Source organism: Mycothermus thermophilus, assembly GCF_041956435.1.
Source record: "Mycothermus thermophilus strain CBS 625.91 unplaced genomic scaffold VTJ04scaffold_5, whole genome shotgun sequence".
Lineage (NCBI taxonomy): Eukaryota > Fungi > Ascomycota > Sordariomycetes > Sordariales > Chaetomiaceae > Mycothermus > Mycothermus thermophilus.
The window spans coordinates 189,879-209,592 of record NW_027191431.1 but is presented as its reverse complement, the minus strand read 5'-3'; the positions used below and the strand labels follow the sequence as shown (position 1 = coordinate 209,592).

The 19,714-nt window shown below is 57.6% G+C and overlaps 5 protein-coding genes across 5 annotated transcripts; 4 read left to right on the top strand and 1 right to left on the bottom strand.

The window, feature by feature from the left end:
- Window positions 1–548: 548 nt before the first annotated feature.
- On the top strand, window positions 549–2,377 carry VTJ04DRAFT_7116 (uncharacterized protein; the record flags this gene model as incomplete). The annotated part of the gene is made up of 2 exons (XM_069365408.1): window positions 549–864; window positions 933–2,377. 2 exons carry the CDS (start codon window positions 549–551, stop codon window positions 2,375–2,377), a joined length of 1,761 nt encoding a protein of 586 aa, XP_069216445.1.
- Window positions 2,378–2,923: 546 nt separating this feature from the next.
- On the bottom strand, window positions 2,924–3,725 carry VTJ04DRAFT_7115 (uncharacterized protein; the record flags this gene model as incomplete). The annotated part of the gene is made up of 2 exons (XM_069365407.1): window positions 2,924–3,597; window positions 3,701–3,725. 2 exons carry the CDS (start codon window positions 3,723–3,725, stop codon window positions 2,924–2,926), a joined length of 699 nt encoding a protein of 232 aa, XP_069216444.1.
- A 1,200-nt stretch (window positions 3,726–4,925) lies between these two features.
- On the top strand, window positions 4,926–8,685 carry VTJ04DRAFT_7114 (uncharacterized protein; the record flags this gene model as incomplete). The annotated part of the gene is made up of 3 exons (XM_069365406.1): window positions 4,926–6,045; window positions 6,108–7,267; window positions 7,324–8,685. 3 exons carry the CDS (start codon window positions 4,926–4,928, stop codon window positions 8,683–8,685), a joined length of 3,642 nt encoding a protein of 1,213 aa, XP_069216443.1.
- Window positions 8,686–16,543: 7,858 nt separating this feature from the next.
- Window positions 16,544–17,216, top strand: VTJ04DRAFT_7113 (uncharacterized protein; the record flags this gene model as incomplete). The annotated part of the gene is made up of 2 exons (XM_069365405.1): window positions 16,544–16,563; window positions 16,643–17,216. The coding sequence occupies 2 exons, from the start codon at window positions 16,544–16,546 to the stop codon at window positions 17,214–17,216; spliced, it is 594 nt and encodes a 197-aa protein (XP_069216442.1).
- A 708-nt stretch (window positions 17,217–17,924) lies between these two features.
- Window positions 17,925–19,697, top strand: VTJ04DRAFT_7112 (uncharacterized protein; the record flags this gene model as incomplete). The annotated part of the gene is made up of 1 exon (XM_069365404.1): window positions 17,925–19,697. The coding sequence occupies one exon, from the start codon at window positions 17,925–17,927 to the stop codon at window positions 19,695–19,697; it is 1,773 nt and encodes a 590-aa protein (XP_069216441.1).
- Window positions 19,698–19,714: the final 17 nt, after the last annotated feature.

Below are 19,714 nucleotides of genomic sequence, written 5' to 3'. Positions count from 1 at the left end.
GGGACAGCCTGAATGATTCTTGCCAATTGTCAACCCTGGGCTTTTGAATTTGGAAAGCAGTTTCTGCTGCATGGACGGAGAACTAGGCCTTGGAGGCAATGCCGGAGGATGGTCAAGACTGCATCATATCCTCTTGTACCTATACCTTATATCTTGTGTTAGTTTCAAGGGTTGCATCTATGTATCTGTACATACCTGACCTAAGATGGTGTTGTGACTCCCTAGCATTAAACTACTGATATCTGTGCTGCAACCTGTCTTCAGCAGTCTTCAGCATCTTTTTTGGCCTGCCAAGTGCTGCCGTCGCTGCATACCCCACCATCTGCAGCGCCAAACAAACAGCACCATTGGGAACCATTTTTGATCTCAGCCCCCAGCGCCAAGTCGGCCTCCTTCTTCTCCCCTCCTTCCAGCCTCTTCCCACCTTCTTCTCCCTCTGCGCCCGGGACTGGAACTTCATTCACTCTTTTTTTCCCTCTCTCGGCTGCTCCCGTCCCGTCGTTCGCTAATCTTCAGGTACCTAATTCTCGCGGTGCAACCCCGCGGCCATGGCCTGGCCCAACTACCACTTCATCGACCTGGACAAGGCCGAGAAACGCCTTCGACGCGAGACCATCAACCGCTATGCCCTCTATGGCGAGCTGTCCAGTTTGATCCCCATCGTCATCCTTCTTGTCTACCGTCTGGTCAAGCATGCTTCTTCTCGCGCTTCAGGAGCCGGCTATGCCGCCGTCCCCAGCTCTCCTGTCCTCAAGCAGCGCCGCAACAGCGGCTTGGGCTCCGTGAGAACCCGGGTGCGCAGCCTGTCATGGTGGCTTTGTGAAGATGTCGTCTTGTTTGGAACAGTCCTCGGCCAGCGGGATCGTATGTTGTCGTGTCTTCCGTCTAACTACCGTCGATAACATCTGTACCGAGACTGACCGTCAACACAGAATGGCTCGTCGGCTTTGCGTGGACGGCCTGGCTTCTGCTTCTCTGCGTCTTGGAAGCCGGCGAGGACTACCTGCATTTGACCAAGCGCATCGGCAGCGTTGCCATCTCGCAGTGGCCTCTCCAATATCTCCTGGCTGCTAAGTCGCTGAACCCGCTCGCCTACCTCCTCCAGACCTCCCATGAGCAGGTCAACCGCTGGCATCGCGTCATGGCCCGCATCACCTCCACCCTTATCAGCCTCCACGCCGCCCTCTATCTGGCATTCTTCATCCAGAGAGACCGCCTCGACCGTCTGGCGGAGCCCGTCGTCATCGCAGGCATGGTCTCTTTCCAAGCTCTCAACCTCCTCATCACCACCGCCCTACGCCCCGTCCGCAACTACTCCTACCGCCTCTTCTTCGTCATCCACGCCGTCGTCGGCCTCGCCATCCCCGTCCTCCTCCTCGTCCACGCTCACCACTCCAGAATTTTCGTGATCCAAGTCCTCATCATCTTCATCCTCAACGCCGTCTCCCGCAAACTCAACTCCGTCACCGCGTCCGCGACCCTCCAATCCATTCCTGGCACCGACCTCATCAAAATCGCCGCGCGCGTGCCCCAGGAAAAGCTCAACCGCTTCCGCGCCATCCCAGGTTCCCACGTCTTCCTCAGCCTTCCCGCCGCCGCGCGCGGCGACGACCACCTCATCTTCGAATTCCTCCTCAACCCTTTCACCGTCGCCTCGGTCGACGAGGAAACAGACACCCTCACCCTCGTCGCGCGCCGACGCAACGGGCCCATGACCACCACCCTCTCGCGCATGGCCACCGCCGCCGCCACCGCCTCCTCAGCCCGCCCGAGCAACCGCTCTCCCTCGGCCGACGAGCAGGACGACAACAAGATCCCCCTCTCCCTCGAAGGCCCGTACGGCCCTGCCCCGCGCCTGGCCAGGCTCTGCGCAGACTACGACCGCATCCTGCTCGTCGCCGGCGGCATCGGCGCCACCTTCACCCTCCCGCTGTACCAGGCCATCCTGGCCGAGCAGCCGGCCGCCAACGTCGAAATGATCTGGTCCGTCCGTCGCGCTGGCGACGCCACGTGGGCCGTCACGGGTCCGAGGGCGCGCGCGCTGCTGGTGGATCCGCGGATTCATTTGTACGTGACTGGCGACGCGGCGGCGGTGGAGGAGGATGCGAGCATGGCGGCCGGCGGGGACGAGGAGCTGGGCCAGGAGCTGCGGGCGCTGTTTAGGGGGAGGGGAGGCAGGTGGACCGCGCAGAACAATCGGCGGCGGCCGGATCTGGGGAGGATTGTGGATGACGTGTTTAGGATGGGACAGGAGGAGAGGGTGGCGGTGTTGGTCTGCGGACCGCAGGAGATGGTGAGGGAGGTGAGGAGGGCCGTGGGGACGTGGGTTGCCAGGGGGAGGGGGGTTTGGTTCCATGGGGAAGGATTCGGGTATTAAATAAGGGGGACGGTGCTCTCGTTCATGATATATTTCTTGCTGGTGTGTTGTATGGGCTGGTTTTGAGATACCTCGGTAGTTATCGGTGTTTGGGGTTGTTGGAAGAGGACGATGTTCCGATGTCTCTTCTTTTTTCGTTCCTGTTGCGCAAGTACCTATATATAACGTACAGATGGGTTTTTGTCTGTCTGGACGTGTCAATAACAAAACCAACCCAACCACCCGCTTCCTTTCCCTGCCCTGCCCTGCCTTGTCCTGCCCTGCCCTACCGAGCCAGTTCTAAAAGGAGCGAACAACCCAACTAGTAGTAGCACGTAGGTAATTACTAGTAGTTATCAAAACGCCGACCAAAAAGATACATCACGTTGACCCCGCCACCAGTGTGTTATTATCCGTACAAGCCAGCCAGCCAGCCCGCAACATTTTCACGCAACATATTGAAATATTGTCCCCCGTCCCCCTCTTCGGTATGTTGTTTTGTTTTGCGTCATCATCCACCTCCATCAAGTATCATCATCGTCATCATCCTCCTCTTCCAGGTCCTCCTCAATCAGCACGTTTCTTTCCCTCCCCGCTCCCCGGCTTCCCCGCCGCGGCAGCGGGCGCCGAACCACCAACATCCCCCTCATCATCCTCCGACCACGCATCCTCGGCATTCTCGTCCCAATTATCCACCGCATCGTCCAACGTCGTCGCCGGTGTCGCCTTGCTTGTCGTCGTGGTCGTCGTAGCCGTAGTAGTGGTCACCCCCTCTTCCTGCCCACCATCCGACCTCCTCCCCACCCCTTCCCCAAGCTCCAAATCCGGCCCCTCATGCTCCCCTTCCCCACCTTCCGTCGGAACGGCGGTATACTTCTTCCTCCTCCTCCGCTCTAACATCCGGCGATGGTACCATGCGCACAGCGCCACGCCGAGCAGCGAGCCGAACACGTTGGTGACGACGTCGAGCAGGTCGAATTCGCGGCCGTTGGGCAGCAGGCCTTGGAGGACTTCGGAGCCGAAGCCGAGGCCGAGGGTGCAGACGAGGAGGGTCAGGTTGAGAGCGCGTCGTCGCGTCGTGTCGATCACCCAGTAGAAGACGAGGGTGAGGATCAGGAAGGTGAGGAAGTGCAGGCCTTTGTCGTTGAAGGGGAAGGGAAGGACGGGGGTTGCGTCCGGGTCGGTGGGGGAGGGGGTTAGGCCGAGGTAGGCGGCGAGGAGGAGGAGGGCGGTGAAGCCGCCTGTTTTGTTTTGAGGGTTTGGTTAGTTGGGGTTGGGTACAGAGGTAGTTGGGTCGGTTGTCTGACTGAGGTGGATGGCGGGGGAGAGGGGAAAAAGACGTACCTGCGAAGGGGAGGCGTATCCTCATGGTGTGCCCTCTCTCTGTGTCTCTCTGGTTGTGGTGGTGTGGTTTGGTTGGCTGGTTGGTTGAGAGTTGAAGAGGAAAATTCCCGATGGCGATGAGGGTGGTTGTTAAATGTTGTTGGTGGAAGACATAGCTGGTGTTTGGGGTTTGTCAAGATGTTGTCGGAGAGGATGGCATGGATGAATGAAGTTGGTCGAAGTTCGCAGCATCTGACGACAAGTGAAGCACGCCCTCAGCCCAGCTCAGCCCAGCTCCAGCGGGTCCCGTCCCCGTCTCGGTCCGGGTTGGGGTTGGCTGCCCGGCCTGCAACCCGGACGGGAGCCCCAAGGTGGACCCGGGGCAAAAGTGGGGCATTTGACTTGCTTCAGGGCAGGACAAGACTGCGGCCAAAGAAAATGACGGGACCTTTCTTCCCCATTTCCTCTCTGGGCCAAACGTGAAGAAGGAAGACTTGGACTTGTCATCTCACTTTCAGAACAGCAACTCAATCACAGCAAAGACAGCGACAAAAAAGACTCGACAATTCAAGCTTCCACAACATCAAGTGAGCTGTGCGACTCGGATTACAGCCTGCAAGAGACTCTGTCATTTTTCAATTCGACAGCCATCATTGTTTTTTTTCGTCTCCCAACAATCTATCATCCATTCCATCGCATCAGCACTGCCGTTGCACGGTCGAATACCTAGGTATATATCACGTGACTTTGACCGACACCGGTACAAGGCCATCCAGCTCTCAACCCTTGTTGTCGAACGCAATTGAGCGTCGCAACATCTCAGAAAAGAGAATCCCGTTACCTGCGATCTCTGCTCTGAGAATTCCAATTCTCATATTTTTTGAGGCGCTCTGCGGCCCGGGCGACACTCGCCAACTCGCCACGCCAGGTACCGTGCGTCTTGAGCGTCAGCAGCAAAAGCAGCCCACCCCCTTGTCCAGAAACGGCAGACGGCCTGCTCGCATCTCGACTTCACGTCCAACTCACCCCTAAATCTGCCATCACGGATTCCATCAAAACACGCCCATCTCATCGCCCATCGCCTCCAAACTCGACCCCTGCTCTCGCCTGACCACGCGCTTTCTGCCCATGTGACCTTGACGCCCTGGACTGCCCTGGTGCCGGCCCTACACGAGCGCGTTTTGATGCGCATGGCGACGAGGCGACCATGGCCCCTCTAACCCACTCCGCCACCGGAATAACCACCATGGCCAACGGCCATCTCTCCTGGAACTCCCCGGGGCCCGGCCAGCCCAACGGCGTCCGCATCTACCCCTCCGCCCCGGGTCCCGACGATGCCCCTCCCCCCCCTACCCAGACTCCCAGCGACCACCCGCTCGCCGCTATCATGCCCGAGGCCGCCTCCGACCCGGAAGAGGATCAAAAGCGCGCACACTTTGCCTCTCTCTATCGCCGCGCCGAGTCGAGGCTGGCCCTGCTCTTTGGCGACAACGGCGAGTACAACCGCGCCGCTCTCGAGGTCCTCAAGCGCCCTCCCACACCCCCCGCCTCCCTGATCCCGCCCCCCGCGACAGACCACACTCCGGCCCAGGAACCGCCCCGGAAGAAGGCGAAACGCGTCATTGACGAAGACGACTACGGTGACGACGACGAGGAAGAGGATGAAGAGGAGCAAGTCAACGCCCAACTGCAACGGGACAAGGATGACGCCCTCCGCGCCAAGCAGGCCAGCGAGGCCGCCGCCGCCAGGTCCCTGTTGTCGCCGTCCAAGTCCGGCAGCTCTCCCGTCCACTCGGTCCCCTCGCCCGGTAGACAGGCCGAGAAGCCGCGCGAGGACGGCCCGGCGCCGACCCAACCGCCGCAGGCCAAGTCGACCGAAGACGCGCGCAAGGAACTCGAGGAGGCCCGGACCGCCACCGAGGAGGCGGCCAAGCTCAGCTTCCACACCCTCTTCTACACGCTCGAAAACGACCGCATAGCCATGCTCGAGCAGCAGCAGCTCGAGGAGTCAGAGAAGCAGCTGCAGGCCGAGATGGACAAGACCCACCCCAACAACAACCAGCCGGGCCAGAACCACGGCTCGCTCAGCAACGCCAACCTCGGCGCCTCGAGTTTGACTCTCAAGCACCTCATCGCCAGGATAGACATGAAGCGCGACCAGGTGCGCGCGTCGGACGCCGAGCTGCGCTCCCTCATGAACGAGGTGCGCAAGAACCGCAGCAAGTGGGCCAGCGAGGAGAACGTTGGCCAGGAGGAGCTCTACGAGGCCCTCGAGAAGGTGCTCAGCGAGCTCAAGGCGCATACCGAGTATTCGACGCCCTTCCTGAACCGAGTGAATAAGCGCGACGCGCCGGATTATTACAATTGTATGTGGCTTTCCATGTTGCAAACTTGAAAAGCGTTCATGTCTCTGACAATGTTTATGCAGTCATCAAGCAGCCCATGGATTTGGGCACCATGACCAAGAAGCTCAAGGGCCTGCAATACAAGTCCAAGGCCGAATTCGTCTACGACCTCAACCTCATCTGGGACAACTGTCTCAAATACAACCAGGACATGAACCATCCGCTCCGGCGCAACGCCAACGGCATGCGCAAGGAAGCCGAGAAGCTGATCCCGCTCATCCCCGACCTCGTGATCCGTTCGCGCGCCGAGGTCGAGGCCGAGGAACGCCGCAAGCAAAACGGCGGCGAGGACGATGCCGGCGACGATAGCGACGACGAGCCCATCATGTCCTCGCGCGGCCGCAAGGCCGGCAGCAAAGGCACCAACAAGTCGCGCAAGGCGCCCTCGGATCAGAAAGACGGCGGCAAGGAGGGCACCCCAAACGTGGATTCGAAGCCGCTGCTGCAGGTTAACGGCGTCCTCGCCAAAACGCACCGCGAGGGCTCCGAGGTGGACAGCGGCTTCGGCACCCCGCCCATCCACGGCTCGTTGACGCCCAGCGGCGCCAACGGGCACTCCGGCGCGAGCAACGCCGACGCCATGGACATCGACGGCCCGTCGGGGCTCCACGGCATGACCCTCAACCAAGCCATCAGCGAGGAGCAGGCCTACGAGGACGACGAGTACAAGACCTGGAAGCAGGTGACCAAGAAGGACCGCGCCCTCATCGCCAAGGAGCGGTATCGCCTGTTTGAGGGCAACAAGCTCAATGTCGACGAGCCCGCCCTTCTGCGAACCAAGGCCGGTATGCGCCGCTTCCTCAAATCGAGGAGGGAGGCCATCACCCTGGGCGTCTTGCACGCCCCGCACATGGACGCCGCGGGCGGTGCTCCGGATACAACCAAGGCTCCAGAGACGCTGGCGGAGGGCATGGAGGATGAGGTGGACCGTGTGGTGCCGTCGTATTACGAGCCGCAGACGATCATTCCGGACATTGACCCCAAGCTGCAATGGGTTGAGGATAGCGAAGGGCAGGTCATCAACCAGCACGAGGATATGTTGCGGTTGATTCCGCCGGGCCACTTCGTCTCACCCAAGAGCAAGCTCTCAAACAAGATCGACGCCAACATACGGCAGATGCAGGAGACGAGGAAGCTGTGCTCCAAGATTGGCGTCATTAAGCAGATGCAGATCCAGACTCATGTACGTCGGACTGGAGAGGGAATCTTTCAGTATTGGCTCATGCTAACCCCTACCAGGTGTACCAGAACCAGTTCCCCAAGTACAACCCCGAGCCGTTCGTCGAGGCGGACATCGAGCCGGCCTTCATCTGCGGCGAAGGGCCCGTCATGGCGGGCGAGACGTGCCGCTCGGCCCTGCAGCGTTCCGTCGCCAAGATCTTCTACCACGCCGGCTTCGAGGAGCTGCAGCCTTCGGCGCTGGACTGTATCACGGACATTGCGGGCGACTACTTCCAGAAGCTCGTGCGCACCTTCAATGTGTACCGCGAGGCCGAGAAGAAACCCGCCACGGGCGTCTGGGCGGAGCGCGGCGCGCGGTTCCAACCCCGCTTCACGCCCGAAGAAGTCATCCTGCACACGCTCAGCGAGAACGGGCACGACCTCGACTCGCTCGAGTCGTACGCGCGCGACGACGTGGAGCGGCTGGGCAACAAGCTGGGCACGCTGCACGAGCGCATGAAGGCGCACCTGACGGAGCTTTTGCGGCCCGCGCTGACGGACGCGGGCGCGGACGGGTCGGGAGCGTTCCAGGACGGCAGCGAGCAGTTCATCGGCGGCGACTTTGCCGAGGAGCTCGGCGAGGACTTCTTCGGCTTCAAGGCCCTCGGCCTCGACAAGGATTTGGGCTTGGAAATGCTCTCGGTCCCGCTGCACCTGCTCCAGTCGCGCGTGCGCAGCCAGTACCAGCTGCAGACGCAATCGGCGGGCGCCGGCCCCGTGGCGGACCTGTTCGAGCCGCTGCCGCCGTCGGAACCGGTTACCAAGGAAAACATCATGGACCAGATCGGCTTGGTGCGGAATTTTTTCCTGGCGAAGCTGCACGCCAACAACGACCAGCCGCTTGTCGAGGACGAGGATCTGCCCCCCAAGCAGCGCCGCGCCAGGCCCAGGTTGGGAGCGACGGGGAAGATTGTCTCGCCGCAGAAGCGCAGCCCCAAGGAGCAGATGGCGCTGGCGAAGAAGAAGAAGAAGTTGGAGAGCGGGGCCGCGCAGATTACGGATGGTTCTTCTGCTGCTGGAGCCGCTGGAAAGACAGGGAGTGCGTTGTCGCCGCAGAAGAAGCAGCAGCAGCAGGGACTTGGTGGTGGTGCTTCTGGGGCTGGGGGTGGTGCAGGGATGAAGGGCGGGCCGGTACAGCCGCCTTCAGCTTCCCAGCCAGCAACAGCAGCAGGAGCAACAGGACAGTCACAGCCATCCCAATCGTTTGGGCTGGCGCTGCCGAGCGCCGCTGGGACGGATGACGGCGCGAGCCAGGTGACGACGGATGGTGGGGATAAGGAGGATGGAGATGGAGACGGAGACGGAGATGCGGACGCGGACGGGTTGGGGTCGGTGGTGGTGACGGGGATGATGAGCCCGGAGAGTTTGGAGACGAGGTGAAATGTGAGTTTTGACACACCTCGATCTGGCTCGGCCGTTGTATGAGGGAAGGAAATCTTCTTCTTTTGTTTGGGTTGGATTTATTTGGGTTTGGCCTGTCTGGGTTGGGCTGGTGGTTTTCTTTGCTTCGCTTGACTTGACTTGGCTTGGCTGGGGTTGTGGTTGTGGTTGTGGTTTTGTTATCCTTTCATTTTATCATCCATCATTTTTACTTATTTATCTAACCTCTTAGCTTTATTATCTGGCATTCAGTCGGTCGGGAGGGGGGAACAAAAAAAGAGAGAGATTATCTGGTGGAGGTCAAGGAGGCAGGTCAAGGCAGGGGCATGTCAAGAAGGGGTGGTTTGGGTGGAGGTGGGAGAGGTGTGTTTATGATACGAATGGCTGGACGGACGGACGGATGGGATGGGATGGGATGGGAGGTGTATTGGATTGATTTGGCTTTTCTTATCTTTTCTCTTGCTTGGGATGGACGGAGGAATGGATGGTTGGGTTGATGGATGGATCGGCAAGGGGAGGGAAGGAGGGAGGGTTAGCATCACGCCGTCGGTCTTGTTTTGTTGTGTTTCTTATTCCCTTTTGTTTTTTTCTCATTCTTATTCTTCTTCGCTTGTCTTCTTTGTTGTCGCGTTGCCCTTTGTTCGATTCATCATTCCTTGCGCGGCTCTAGCATTATTACTCCTACTACCACTACTACTTGCTAGGAATACTTTTCTCGGGCGCAGATATGTGTCGTGTCTGTGAATGTGTGGGTTTAGCTTGGCTGACTGGGTGGTTGCTGTGTCTTGTGTGTTTGAGTCTAGGTGTCTATGTCCATGTCTGTATGGATGTCAGTCGCAGATAATAAAACGATACAAGACACTTCTCTCTGCAAACTTGAGTCTTTGGTCTTGGCTTGTGCTGTTAGTAGTAAAGGAGGAGCATCTTAATTGTTATTATTGTCTTACTGCAACTTCTGCTACCTAGGTAACTGCTTATTTGCAGGTTTGGAAGAAAAGAGCCGCACTTCGTCGGACAGATGTGTTGGTTGACACCTAATACTACTAGCTAAGATACTACGAGCGAGTGTTGACGGTTCTTCCTCCCCCCCACCTCCCTCCTACCTCAGGTAGGTACTTAGGTCTACTCCTAGACCTTGCAAACAAGATGGATAGAAAGATGGATGGAAAGTTAGGTACCTAGGTAGGCAGGTAAGGTAGGTAGGTCGGGAAGAAGAAGGTAATGTAGACGGTTTGGAGCGCCGATAGTCAAGGTAGTCAAGGTAAGCACAACCTACCAAGAAAGTGATTGGGTACGCTGTTGATGCTGCAAGACTGTATTTACCTCGAGAGAAGGGAGGGCTAACTCGGAGGAGAGTTGGAAGACTGCTGAGGCAGAGACAGAGGCAAAGGCATGAGGTGGATAGTCAGAATCAGGGACAGACAGGCAAACAGACAAACAACAAACGAACAGAGAGATAGGCAGATAGACAGACAGATACAGAGGAGATGACTAGGAGAATCAGGATGGCTATGATGCTTCAGGGACAGCAACCACCCGCCCGGATTTCTTACCGTAGTGCCGTATTTTCATCGAATCCCTACGAAAACAAACAAATCAGGGGTTTACTCTCCAGCCCGGAACCACTTTTTATTGCTATTCAAGGTTACCAGCGAACATTTGGTAGGCAATGGTAGGTAAGGTACAGTACCTGGCGTAGGTAGGTAGACAGCCACCGAGTCACCGTATATCTCAGGATTCGCTCAACGCCAACCAAACCTGATTGACAAGAACCAAAGGAACAATAAAAGAACAAGAAAACAGAAGGACAAAAGGTGGATATAGAATGAGTACCTACCTTAGGTAAGGTATGTTGGGTTCGGTACCCTGATGTTGGTTTGATCGAGGGATTGAAGGATTCGGAGCTTGAGAGCTTGAGGGTATAATTTCGGTGTGGTACACCCCCCTGCCCCCCGCCACCTCCTCTTCCATCGGATACTGCACCACACGCAGTTCTAGCTAGTCCCGGTCAAACAGCCCTGGAGGATCGGATGGCATGGCGGTCGTTGCGGCGGCGATATTTCGGATGGGGTTTTTTTCACCGGGGGGATGCTCTACGCTGCACACCGAGCATCCGGGTAGGGGGTGTTGGGTTGGCTGAGAATTACGTCGATACCTTTCTATTGATCTTCTCCTTTCTTCTCTCCGACGGAGGTTTGGCAAGGGGGAGGGGGGTTGTTTGTGAAAGGGGTGGATGGGATCGGATGTGATGGACGGCGGAAGCTCACTCAACTAGTGCGTGTGATCGGGTACACATAGGTACCTACCAATGCATGCACGAGATCGGTGGCAACGTTCCAAGTTTCCGTCTCGGGGTGTATGTGGTTGATTACCTAGATACTTGAGGTAAGATGGGTTTGATGTATGTATGTAATGTATGTACAACATGGGGTGGTGTGATCGATCGAGTGATCGCTGGAAGCTGGGAAAACGAGAAGACAGATTTAATCGAGATACGAACTCCGATGGTCAGGTAAACTTGGAGACGGGGACTCTACGCAGCAGAAGTAAACAGTCGATCAAGATAGACGCAGTTCGTTGAGTCGTTACGAGGGCAGAGCAACCAGATTGAGACTCGGTGTCAACAGCTTCCGCGCCTTCGGAGTAAGTTACGTTCTCCCGACCGCTGCCATCCAGACCAGCGTCATCGGTGGTATCAACCCCCTTTCCCCGAAAAGAGTCCAAAGTTGACGATTTAGGAAACACGACTGAAGACTGATTCCGGATTAGGTGGAAGTGTGTATGGGTAAGGAACCTTACGTCGGTAAGTGGATGTGTCCCGTGGAAGTAGTATGAGTGTCCGTTCAACAAAGATCCATGGTTCAATGGTTCAATGGTTCAATGGTTCAATGGCTCGGGCGATCCTGTTATCGATATCCATCCATACCATTCAACGGTAGGACGCGGTACACTCCGTCGGTAGCACTTTGATCGACTCCTATGCATCAGGGGGGTTGTATGTAGATCCGGGGATGCGCGAGCCCGTTGAGCCGCTGTGATGATGATCGATCAGTTGGGGTTATGGATCGTCGTCGGGAGCGGGTAGGTTTTCCAATCTCTTGTCTCCTCTAGATGTATGGACGTACGTACACACAGTACCATGGTAGTGCGGTAGAAGTTCAGGGCCTTATCCCTGAGTGTTGAACTCTCAAATCACCACCACCAATACCTGGTGCAGATTATCATGATGATCATCGATCGATCGATCGATCAGTGGCGCTCCGTTGCGCGTATCATACAGCTTTAGCTGCCACTCACGTACCCGAGTATGTAGGTAAATACCTGACCTACATCCGCGATGCATCTATATTATATCTGTCTATCCAACCAACATATATGCGCGCCACACACGCGTCATAAAACAACCCCATATTTACGGAGTTAAGTAAACACGGAAGACACATCCAGATACGTAATATATAAACCACACACGGCTGAGGCGGTGGTGGCGACAGACCCAAACGCAATGTAAATATGTCGACTGATGTCTGAGAATAACTAGCGTCCGCCCGCTTCGGCGTCCGCCACTGCCGCCTGGAAGCAGCGCTGCATAGGCCCAACATAACAAACCTAGAGAGAGAGAGAGAGAGAGAAAAGAAAAGAAAAGAAACGTGGCTGCTTACTCCGTGCTCAATTCCCTAGTCAGTGTCAACAAGTCAACGAGTCAACAGAAACCGATAATACCCCTACCCCGGTGTCCCAGCAACCTTTGACTGACTTCTGTACGACACAGTAGTTGTCAAACCTTGTCTCTGAACTGTTCCTTCGTTCGTCGGATAAAGTCAAACCCCCTGTCCAGCCAGCCCAGCTTTGCCTGCCGGATGGCCGGGCGGGTGGTTGTTCTCCCCCCAGCATGGACGGATGCCAGGCGGATGTATGTACTGTACAGTACATACATACATACCTACCTACTTCGTACATACAACCTGCACACTTGACTGGCTCGGTGGCTCAGGTAGGTATAGTTGGCACGCACAACATAGTAGTACAGGTAGAAGGGGACGGTAAAAGTGTCTTCAATGGTTCTGGGCTGGGTTAGATAACTCAGGGAATACGAAATGCTGCCAAACCTGAGGTACCTCTCGTTGCTTGACAGAAATAAGCCACCTTACCTAGGTACCCATGGCCATACTCTGTATCTATCTCAGTAGGTATGTCATACCTTAAATGTCAAGAATAACCCGTCCCATTTCCGACTGTCAAGTCCATTAGTCCTTGGGCGCGATCAAACCACACAGTCCGGTTAAAGGAGGCAACTTTTCGCGATGTATGAATGTACATCTGTACATACATCGGTACATGCGATGCGCGATGCGCGATGCGCTGCGATGCACCGCACAGTTGTATGTAATTCCATGTAATGGTGATGGTGGCGTGCATGTCAACGGGTCAGACGGACGGACGGGAATCGAGTAAGCAGCATGTCATGATTCCATCCGCATGCCGTCAAAGTTTGACTTGCACAGGCGGTTGTGCTGCGTAGTCCTGCTGAACAACATACATACAGGCAGGATAGGAGGTGGCAAAGTATTTTGTAGAACCGTTGAATCAGAAATCAGGTAACATACATATGTACATACAAACCCGTCATACCTAGACATGGTCAATCAAGCAGACCGGATTTGCTTGGTTGTTAGGTGTGCTGGAAAACATCAACTGAACGCACAGTTCTTGTCCGCACAGACCGCCACCTGCACCTGGGCCGGAGCATCAACAACCCCTTCACACACACATCACAGAGGAAGTACGCTACGGACAGTCCTGGAAGTTCGGGAGAGGATTTACCCTTAACGGCAACCCGGACAGGCCGCGAGCCGGGCCAGGTCAAGCGACGGATCAGGCCCCGGATGGAAGAAGACCCCATGGGGGATGGGAAATTGGAAGAGCGGGAGGCGGTAAGGCGGATGGATGCATAGGTACTCCGTACCTACTTCAATATGTATAGTGTACTGCGGAACGGGTGCATGGAAATGAAAAAGAGCAGCCGGACGGGCCGGTCGGCAAGGCGCAAAGCAAACGAGGCGAGACGAGACGAGACGAGGCGGGCGTTCCGAAAGCGAAGCGACCTACTAGGCAGGCCGGCGCCACGGATGGCTGTGTTAACCGTCTGCGCTGCGCTGCGTTGCTACGGGGGGTTAATAAAAAAAAGTTGAACAAGGTTAGGGAGGAACGGATCACTGCTCTCCATCCAGCAGCTCCTAGAAAAAAGGCCGGGGATGGGGGAAGACGGGACGTTGAGGCCGGTAGTGGTTTGGTGTGTTAGTGTCGTTGTGTCTGTAGCTCCGTAGTGGATGCAAGCAAAGAGGAGAGGGAGAGAAAAAAAAGAGTTCGGGCCGAGCTGGCTAAAATTGAACGTTTCAGGGGTTGGATGGACGGTCAGCGGCGCGTGGGCAAGTGTCGAGTGTCGATCGCGACCCTGTCATGGATGTGACGTTGATGGTCTTGCTTGCATGTGAGGCTTGACTCGTTTTTTCTTCTTCCTCTTTCTCTTTGGAGCTCTGGGTTGGGGGTGATGAGTGTCTTTTTTCTTTTCTTGACCTCGGACTGGGACGGCCGGCACCCGATTTTGGTGTCGTAGCCGGTGTCAAAGTGCAGGAGGGATGCGACGGTGTACAACGTAACGGTACTTCTTTTTTGGCTTCTACCCGAGGAAGAGAAGCTTCAGATTATCATGAAGTTGTCGAGTCTACTTAGGGTTAACTTCGGCCCTCGGCCATGCGCGATGGCAGAGGGGATGTGTGTGCCGCGGCCCGGGTCTGAGGTTCCTTGTCACGGGGAAATGGCAAAGAAAATGGGAAATGCCGTTGACTTGATGAGTTTGAGACTGGACTCGGCGTACGCCGGAACAGGGTGGGCATCGGGCAGGACAAACGGACAAGGGGGGGAATGAAGTTGAAGATGGGGCTGGCGGTGGAGACGAGCACGGCGGGATGTGGGAGCGATCGTGGGAGTGCTCGTGGGATGCAGCGGCTATTATTCATCAAATGTAGAGTGATGTGGGAGTAGGAGTAGAAGTACCGTAGGCACAGTCTCGGTGTTTGACGGTGAGAGAAATGGGAGATGGAGTCCTGCTGAGTTTGCAACAGCAGGAACAGACATGAAACAGTTGTGTTGAGCTGGACAGCTTGGAGAGAGTGACCTGAGCAACTTCCAGGCTGTGTTCTTTTGGACAAATTTCCAGATTGCACACCGTCACTTCTCCAAACAAGGTTCCGTCTCCAACCCTGGCAGGAACCTGACTGACCCTGACCCTGACCCTGACCCTGGAGTTTGGGAAGGCGGGTCCTCGGCCACGTGGGGACAAGGCCGGATCCATCCACTCCTGGGCCGGCAAAGTGAACGCAACGGGGAGGAGCGAGGGCCTGGACTCCATTTCCTTCACTTCAGCGGAGCCAGCCCCGACCTCTGGGGAAAAAAAAGGCCAGGCCCAATACCTGAAAAGTACAGTACAGACGGGAGTAAGGTACCTCAGGTAGTGCTTCCAAGTCCTTTCCAGTTTCAATTCCTCAAGTTGTGATCTCTCTTCCCCAACAGCTTGGAACTCGAATTCCAACAGACAGCAAAGTGAAATGACGTTCTGCTCAGCCCGGGCAATGCGCATGCGATGCTTTTCTGGATTCGGATGCAAGACTGCAAGACATGGATGACGAGCTGCAGCACCCCTGCTCATGGGAATTTGACAAAGTCGAGCGGGGTGTGCGTCGGCCAAGCTTTTTTTTTTCACTTTTTTCGCTTTTCGAGGGATCAACCCCCGGCCATTTCTTCAGAGCTGTTCACTTCACAAGACATCACATTCGGCCCATCTCGAGCCCTGGACATCTCTCGACCTGACTGACCACCTTTCCACAGTAGAGTATAACACAACCGAAGCGAATATGACAGAGTGTCTCAATCCCACCATCCCGGTTCCCGGATCGACTCTGATATGAAATGAGGTCCCAGGACACAGGCACCTCAGGCGACAGGGTAACGGCGCTCAGTCATGGCCGGTCAGCCAGGAAACCCAAAATGGCCTGATCTCGCAAATGGAGCGCCGTCTCAAGCCCCGGGAAGCTTGTGTCGCTGGTCGCCATGTCCTGGCCATGTCCTGGCCTTGTCCTGGCCTTGTCCTGGGTCCACCTCGACCGTTTCTCAACCGGAGCACAGTCGGATGGCCCGGCCCAGGTCCAGATTTGGCAATGCACCGGCCCTGGTTGCAACTCTTGTTCCTGTCTGGTCGCTGTCTTGGGTCGTGCCGCGTCCTTCTGGCTTGCATTCTGGAAGCATTCTTAAAGGGGGACGGCCATCTCAGCCCTGCCGCGGCTACCTACCTACTAATACACTACCTACCCGCCTACTACATGACTGTGTACTCCATGCTACCAACTCCACTCCTGCGTCCTGCGTACTGTATGTGCATATCCTGATACTACCGACCTCCACCGGCCCTGAGGTGAGTGGGTGTTGCAGTCGGCCAGTCAGTCTCGCTCGGTCCAGACATACCGTACCTTAGCCGACAGCACCCACAAACAAACGGAGAGTGTAGGTGGTAGCTAGACCAGCAATATAGGGGGTCCAGTATCAGCAGCACTTTTTTCTCCCCTATTTGTCTACTTTTCTCCCGAACCCTCGACACATATTCCGCAAGCCACCCTCTGCTTGGCTGCACGGCGCTTCATACTCCCGTCGGTTTGCTGTCGCGAAATCTCGGTCCACGGATTTACCAAGACGACAAGACCGCCACCGACCAACCTTGGGTCGTCCCATCCTCTCTCCTCCTCGGCCATCGATTCATCGTCGCTTGAACCCGCCTGGCCTGCATACCCCCAAGACCGCTACCATGGACTGCAATATGGCGTCGTCCCGAGCTTGACGTGACGACTCGGACTCGTCCCATCTCTGTCCCGGCACTTTCCATTTGCCTCCCACTCCAGCACAGGCTTCTCCTCTCCAGCGATCGGCAGGCTCTTGGAAGCAAGGAAGCAAAGGACTCTTGGGTGGCGTTGTCCAGGTTCGACTTGGCTCATCGCATTCTCCTGCCACATGCACCAACACCACCCACCTCAACGCTCTTTACGCCCCTGATTTCGTCTCTCTCATCCGTCTCAGGTTGTGAGAGTTTCGGCCGAGGCACAGAGCCAGCGGTGCGCATACGCCTCGGCTCTGTTTCCCCCCATCGAGCATCATCTCGTCCGTTTGCCTTGCACTCGCTGTGCTGTCTCGGAATCCTGCGCAACCCAGCCGAGCAAGCACAGGACTGTACTATACTGCACACCACTCTCATCTCGCCGACTGTCCGAAACGGCTTACTCCCTTCCCATTCCCGTGCGCCCGACGCGTGTCAGAGTTACAGCCCTGGCGACCGGTCTGCGACTAGCAACTTGGCTTGCTCCCGTCGTTTGCGCCAGCCTGTTTTGTGTTGGTTTCCTCGAACCATTCGGCACTCGACCATTGGCCTGCGCGACCCGACATCTCCCCATTTTTGCGGCTCACCAGATCCCCAAGGACAATGACGAATCGATAAGGTCAAGGCCGGATCATGACGTCGATTGTAAGTTTGTCTGTCCTGTCAGATTCCATTCCCGGCCAAACCCCCCCTCCCTTCCCTCGCTCCCTCCCGTCCATCGACACGCCCCTCCCCCTTCCCCTCCCCCTTCCCCTCCCCCTCCCCCTCCTTCATGCCACCACACAGGGCCAAGCTAGGGAGAAGCAGCCCAACCAGCAACAGCCCTTGTTCACCTATCCAATGTAACCCATCCTCCTCACCGCCTCCCTGTTTTTTTCCCCTGGTCTTGGACCATCAAGACGGGCCATCGTCCCCGAACTACGCGAGGCTGCGCTGTCGTGCAACCCCCACACACGCGGCGCAGCTGATGCCGGCATTGTACATACATACTGTACTGTGAAAGTACACAGAGAGCAAGCCAGCCCTCTTGAGATCTGGACCTGGCCTCCAAACATTCGCATTCTCACAGTCCCACGTGCTGCTTGCGGTTCCGCTCCAATGGAATCGACCTGCCGGGAATGGTCCAGGGGCTTCGGCCCGTGACGTTGTTCGATGCCCCCTGCCCTTTGTACATACATTACATACACGCTCGCCCGCTTACATCACCTCACTCTCTCCCTTGTTGGTCTCCCTCTCCTTTTGCTTTCGATTTCCATCCGATCATGAATCGCGCGACCTTGCCAACAAGCCTGCGCAAGCCGTTCATACGGCCACGATGCTGATCTGTCCTATCCAGCTTTGTTTGGCCCATTACTGCGACCTTCACGGGCCTACGCCCTTGATGGTCACCGAGGGCTTTCCCGCGCCATGCAGCATATGCTCTGACGATGCCTCGACCGACGGCTCCGGCGCCGCCCACGAAAAGCCGCGGCCCCGGGCCCCGACCTCGGGCGAAGCTGCCCAAGCCGTGAACATCACCGAGGCCCTCCGGCGACTCGACCTTGCCGCGTCGCAAACTTCTTCAGGTTCTGCGGCGGAGCAGGATTCCCAAAGCCACCAGTCGCCAAACGTCGGCGGCCCTTCCGGAACTGGCTCCTCGGCCATCGAGACCCCTCCGCAAAGTCCCAGGATACCGCACCAGAAATCGCGACAGGACTCGGGTTTCCGCCGCACCTACGACGACTATGTAACGCGCCGCGCCGGGCCATGCGAAAACTGCGCCCTGACGCTGCCCAAGGGGCAGGGTACCGGCGGCGACGCCCTCGTCGACCCGAGCCGCGGCCCGATCCTGCGCACGCGCGCTCCGTGCGCCCGCGTCTTCACCGGCATCGACACCACCTCCTCGCCTCCGCTCTCGCAATCCTCTTCCTCGGCGCCTTCCGATGACGAGTCCACCGGACGCCCCACCGCCGCCTCCCGGCCGTCCCACCGGCGCACCGGCACCGCCGTCTCGGTCACCTCCCGCTCCAGCGGCGCCAGCTCGACTACCAGCAGCGCCGCCAACGCAAACTCGCACATGCATTACATCTACTACACCTCGACGCACGAGCCGCTCGCGCCCGCCTCCTTCTCCCTGGTCCGCGCCTCGTGCCTGCGCACCCTCTCCCTCGAAACCCTCCCGCGCACCCCCGCCACCGCCATCCCCGCCGCTGCGCCAGGCGCCATCGCGGGCGCCATCCCGACCCCCAACGCCCCGACGCCCAGCAACACCGTCCCCGGCTCCCCGGCCAGCGGCGGCTCCTTTGTCACGACGCCCAGCAACACCGTCCCCGGCTCCCCGGCCAGCGGCGGCTCCTTTGTCACGACGCACAGCATCGGCGCCGCCGCCTCGGGCGGGTCCATCTTTTTTGGCGACAAAAAAGTCGGCTACACGACCGCCTACATCTTCCGCGTGCCCGACGTGCACGCGCGCGGGCACAAGCGCGTGTATGCCTTCCTCGCGCTGTCGACCTACCCGGAAGCGACGGCCGTCAAGACGTTTACGTTCCTGTCGGCGGCGTTTCGCGACCTGGCGGGTTGGATCCAGGAGCTGGCCGAGGCGGAGGCGGAGAGGGCGGCGCAGGCTGCGCAGAATCCCCTGCACGCTCAGGGTCGGGGGCAGGGGAATTATACTGGTAATAATAATCATCATGGGCAAGGTCAGGGCGCGGAGGGTGGTTCGGGTTCGGGGTCAGGATCCGGCTCGAGCGCCGCGAGCAGTCCCGTCGTTCCGCCAGGGTCGGGGTATGGGAGTAGTTTCCATTCGCATTCCGAGCATGGTGGGTTTGGGCATCATGGACATGCTCAACAAGGGCCGATACCGCCGCCGCCGGCACCGTTGGCTTCGGGGACGAGCAACGCCAGCACAAGCAGCTTCTTGACGTCTGGTGGAGGGTTGTCGAGGCGCATGGGCGGTGGCCTCGGCGGCGGGTTTGGCGGCGCGGGCGCCGCCAGCAGCATCAAGCAGCGCGGGCTGCCGGAGCTGGTGGGGTTGCCGGATTTTTTTATCCAGTTGCATGCCAAGTTTGTGAGGCTGTTGTTGGAGATTGGGGTGGTGGTTGGGTCGTGAGGGAGGAACTCGAGAGT